Source organism: Trypanosoma theileri (assembly GCF_002087225.1).
Source record: "Trypanosoma theileri isolate Edinburgh chromosome Unknown TM35_Tth_1_V1, whole genome shotgun sequence".
Classification (NCBI taxonomy): Eukaryota; Euglenozoa; class Kinetoplastea; order Trypanosomatida; family Trypanosomatidae; genus Trypanosoma; species Trypanosoma theileri.
Genome location: NW_021639843.1, coordinates 1,144,164 through 1,149,165, shown reverse-complemented (window position 1 = coordinate 1,149,165; position 5,002 = coordinate 1,144,164). Strand labels below are relative to the sequence as shown.

General features: G+C 45.5%; 2 protein-coding genes across 2 annotated transcripts; both read right to left on the bottom strand.

The window, feature by feature from the left end:
- Positions 1 to 1,048: 1,048 nt before the first annotated feature.
- On the bottom strand, positions 1,049 to 2,797 carry TM35_000015330 (kinesin-like protein; the record flags this gene model as incomplete). Its single annotated transcript, XM_029021214.1, has 1 exon — positions 1,049 to 2,797. The coding sequence occupies one exon, from the start codon at positions 2,795 to 2,797 to the stop codon at positions 1,049 to 1,051; it is 1,749 nt and encodes a 582-aa protein (XP_028887722.1).
- Positions 2,798 to 3,083: 286 nt separating this feature from the next.
- TM35_000015320 (uncharacterized protein) lies at positions 3,084 to 4,076 on the bottom strand (the record flags this gene model as incomplete). The annotated part of the gene is made up of 1 exon (XM_029021213.1): positions 3,084 to 4,076. One exon carries the CDS (start codon positions 4,074 to 4,076, stop codon positions 3,084 to 3,086), a length of 993 nt encoding a protein of 330 aa, XP_028887721.1.
- Positions 4,077 to 5,002: the final 926 nt, after the last annotated feature.

Genomic DNA, 5,002 nt, shown 5'->3' with positions numbered 1-5,002 from the left:
TTAGAGTGCTTTTTTGTTAAGAGGGGGAATTGAGATGGGGTAGAAAGTAAAAATCCCACCGCAACTCTTCACATCTTTTTCTGGCATGAAGTTATTGGCATTGCATAATGCTTCTCTATAGCAGGCTCACATAACGCGGAATAACAAGGAAAGAAACTAAAAATAACGATGGAGGCTTTTGTCATAGCCATCTTGTCCAAACCAAAATATATCTCTCTTTTCTTTGTATTCTTTCTTTTCCACTTTTGTCTTCTTTTCAGATTTCCTACACCTGTTCCCTGACACACTTTTCCCCTCATACTATGAAATTACGAGACTACTGATATACAAAAAATTGTACGGATGCCCATGGATATCCTTGTTTTTTTTTTTTTTTATTGTTGTTGTTGTTGTTTCATTCTCTCTGCAGTGACGTTCATTCCTTCCACATTCGTGTGTTGGCATTGCTCAACAAGAAAATGTTTATTCGTAAGATGAATAGATAGGAGTTGAACGCGTATTTGTTTGCATATTTCAGTGAAGTGCTGAAATGCAGAAAAAAAATATTTTTGCGCTCACAGATGCGTATTATATATGCGAAATGAAGACACCGACACGCTCCACCTCGGGGTACATGCCACAGCACAACGAGGGATTTCCTCTTCAGACCACTTTTTTCAACCAAATGTTACAGTCTCAGGCACATAAGTGGCGAGAAGATGAGATTAGAGAGCAGGAGCACAGAGACGGTGAAACACAAACCCCATGGTTAAATGAAATAGCGCAAAAAGACCACGTCACAACTTACCTTGCCCCTCACAGTTCTCTGTTCCTGTAGCCATTATTCGCAACACCAGAAGCCCATGTTAATTATTTCCTTGGTGGCAAGCGAGCATTGAACCTCTGGGAATCACACCACTGAACAGAGCCATGGTGGAGCGAATAACGACGACACAAGGAGCAAACAATATACTTACAACACGATTATCTACCATAATGATTCAGTCACAAAAATAGACTGACATTGAGAAACAAAAACTTACGAAAGGAAAAAAGAAAAAAACACAGTTTATGCTGCCGAAAACTGTTTTGCCGCCTGTTCATTCATTAAGGAAAGCTGCCGCTCAAAGGCACCCTTGTTGAGCTGCCGGAGAGATGAGATAAGCTCCTCCAGTGACTGCTGATGACTTTCCATCCATTCCTTCTGTTCGTTAAAAGAATTTAGGCGTGAGTCCAGTAATGCCAGAGTGACTTTTACTGCGGCCCTTGACTTTTCTGCACTCGCCGCCGCATTGTCCAGCTCGGCGATCACATCCTGAACCTCCTTCTCACGTGTGCTCCAGAACACCCGCTGAAGCGTTAGCGATGCAGTGCGGAACGTCTGCCTCATATGTTGGTTGTCCTGCTCGTGCTCACCAAGTACACCCTTTTCGTTTGTCGTTTCCTCTTCTGACACTTTGAGGAACGATGCATATTCCTCGCGTAAAATGGTCAGACGGTCCTGCAAAGTCCCAAGGATATTTTCCAATGCCGTCTCATACTGTCGTACAATTGTTTCATTTGTCTTTTCCTCTTTATCAAGGTTCGTGCTACGTCGGGAACGAGACTCTTCCTGACGCCTCTGGTGATCTTCTGCGCGTCTGGTGTCACGATACGCCTGCAACTGTTGCTTTAAAGCAAGCATGTTGTTTTCGTAGATGACTGCGTCCGACTGACGTGCCTCTTCCGAAAACCTCAGCGCCTCAGACAACCGCTGGATCTCACCCCGCGACTCCGTCTCAGCTTCCTGTGTCTTTTCAAGCACAATGGCCATCTCCTCCATGCGGCCCATCAGTTTCGCAAACTCCTCTGCGCGGTCGGTCTCCGCAGAACCGGCGCGCGAGTACGCATCACCGTTTGGCGGCTCACTCTTTGAGCGCAAACGGGTGCGCAGGTTTTCAATTATGACATCTTTCGCAAGTATGCACTCCTCAAACTCACGCTCCTTCGCCTCCATTTCCTTTTTGTTCTCCTGCACGATGGCGGCAATCAATTCATTCTGGCGGAGCATGTGCTTGTCAATGCGCTTGCGTTCTCGCAATATTGCCTCTAACGCTTTCTTCTTTTCTTCCTCTAGGCGCTTGTTTTCCGCCTCACTGGCGCGCAGCGCCTCTTGCGCACTGCTGAGTGCCTCTGCGAGTTCTCTCTCCCTATCTTCCATTTCCTGCCTTAACTCGCTCTCCATCTGAGACTTGGACCGCTCAAGCTCTGCCGCCTTCTTTGCGTTTTCCTCCTGCAGCTTTGCCAACTTGTTCTTCATCTCGTCTTCAAGTTCCGCGATACGCTTCAGCGCCGCATCCAAGCCGTCTGCTGGAGCATCACGGTTGGCGTAAAGTCTCATTACCTCCCGAAAAGGGTAGAGTTCCACACGATCCTGGATCTCTGTCTCACTAACATCTGCATCATGAGAGACATGGAAGGTAACATACAAACTGCCAAGTCTCAACTCACAGAGAGTGATGTCATCTTGTGTCACACGACATGCAATAGCCGCCTCGGCAACGAACGTGGCCCGCAGTGTATCCAGATGGTTAATTAACACGCACTTCCAGTCATCTCCGTCGAAGCGCTTAACGTGGCGTGTCGTGACAACGGACACGGACGCACACGACTCGGAGGACGAAATACCATCCAAAAACCCTGATTCATCAAGCGATTTAACGTACAACGGGTCATCATCAACACTGGCACTCCTTATTTTCCAGAACCCGTCATTGAGGCGCCCGTCATCTCCGTCCACGGATTGCATGAATGTGTCTGGCAGATTATCAATTGACATGTTCAGTGGTACTAAATGAAAACAAATCTTTCACTAGAAAGCAAAAAAAAAAAAAAAACACCTCAAAGGATGGAAGAAACTTTATTGGAATCAAAAAAGTCAACACAAACCAATTCAAAAAGAAGTCAAAATAACACCAGCTCTCACTTTCCCCCTTTTTACGGTCACTTCACTCCGAACACAGAGATAATAAAAACAACATTTATTTAATTGAATTCTTCGAAAGAAATTAACCCCAATGTGCAAAAGAAAAACAAAAAAAAAAACCCACAAAACAGAGAAAACATTATTCTTCGTCAACACCTCTTCTACGAAGCTCCTCGCGCATACTGTCAACATCACATTCCAATATTCTCACACGGTCACTAAACGACTGAACCAGAGAATCCTGGCACTCAACATAGCCCTTTATTATATCAGACTGTGATGCCACCTTTTCCTGCAGTTTCTTCACACATTCAGCCATGCGAACGCAAGTTCCACAATTCATAGAATCAGAAGAATGTGAGTACATTGACGCACCGTCATCACGACCAGCAGAAACAGAGGGACAAACAACTGCAGTATCCCTGTCTCCAAGAATGCGTCCCTCAAAAGAACCAGAAACGTCAAACACAACAGCATCATGACTCCGACCAGTTCTCATAACCGACCCTTCATTCATCGTTTCTACCGCATCGTATCTTAAAACATTAGCAGGCAAAACAGGTTCCCCGACGGATTCGGAAGGCACAACATCGTGAGCTCCCTTCGAGGGCCACACCCTTAAGGACTCTGCTTGCGAGTGCAGGACAATGTCAAATTCACTCCGCATATCCTTCTGAGCCCTACCAAACCCCAAGATTACATCCGTCAGTTGCTTATGTGCAGTCACAAGCTCCTTCAACTGCTCCTTCATTTCTCTCTGACTACTGCAAAGATCCTTCAAATCATACTGTGACAACAACAAATTGTTAATTTGCTGGTTATCACCTGTTATTGACAGAGGCACATATCCGGTCATTTCCTCCACCGCAACAAAGCGTGTGCGCGGCACGTCACTCAGCTCCTCAGCATGAGTCTCATTATGACTCTCACTCTCTTCACATGACGACAACAACACCAGCAGCTCCTCTGGAAGCATTCTGTCCTGCTCCGCTCGCAGCTCCTCGTTCAGGAGACCCACATGACTCAGCTCCTTACCCGAGTGTGCAAGTTCCTCCAGCATTGTGTGCAGCTTCTTATTCTCCTGACGCAGGTTAGATCGCTCTTTCGGAGAATCTGCACGGCTTTCCCGCATCCTGTCAAGCTGTGAAACCAGCACGCTTTTAATATTACTATTAGAAACCCGTGAATCCCCATACTACTCCTGCAGGTCATCCTTAACAGACTGTACGAACCCAAGCTCCTCCTGCAGGTTATTAATAGCAGCTTGTGCTTCCTCATACTCCTTCTGCAGGGCATCCTTAGCAGCCGGTCCTGAAACAATCTCCTCAGATGGAGACATTCTGTCCTACTCCGCACGCAGTGTCGACATCAGTGTAACGTATGTAGGAATGCTGATTAATGTAGATCTTTTCTTGTATTACAAGTAGAGTGAATAAAACTTACATTGCAAAAATTAAGTAGGAAGAAGAGAAGAAAAAGAGCAAGTTACAGGTTTAGAGTGCTTTTTTGTTAAGAGGGGGAATTGAGATGGGGTAGAAAGTAAAAATCCCACCGCAACTCTTCACATCTTTTTCTGGCATGAAGTTATTGGCATTGCATAATGCTTCTCTATAGCAGGCTCACATAACGCGGAATAACAAGGAAAGAAACTAAAAATAACGATGGAGGCTTTTGTCATAGCCATCTTGTCCAAACCAAAATATATCTCTCTTTTCTTTGTATTCTTTCTTTTCCACTTTTGTCTTCTTTTCAGATTTCCTACACCTGTTCCCTGACACACTTTTCCCCTCATACTATGAAATTACGAGACTACTGATATACAAAAAATTGTACGGATGCCCATGGATATCCTTGTTTTTTTTTTTTTTTNACTCAAGCTCCTCCTGCAGGGCATCCTTAGCAGCCTGAACGGACTCAAGCTCCTCCTGCAGGTTATCATTAGCAGCCTGTGATTCCTCATACTTCTTCTGCAGGGCATCCTTAGCAGCCTGCACTGACTCCAGCTCCTCCTGCAGGCTATCATTAGCAGCCTGCACTGACTCCAGCTCCTCCTGCAGG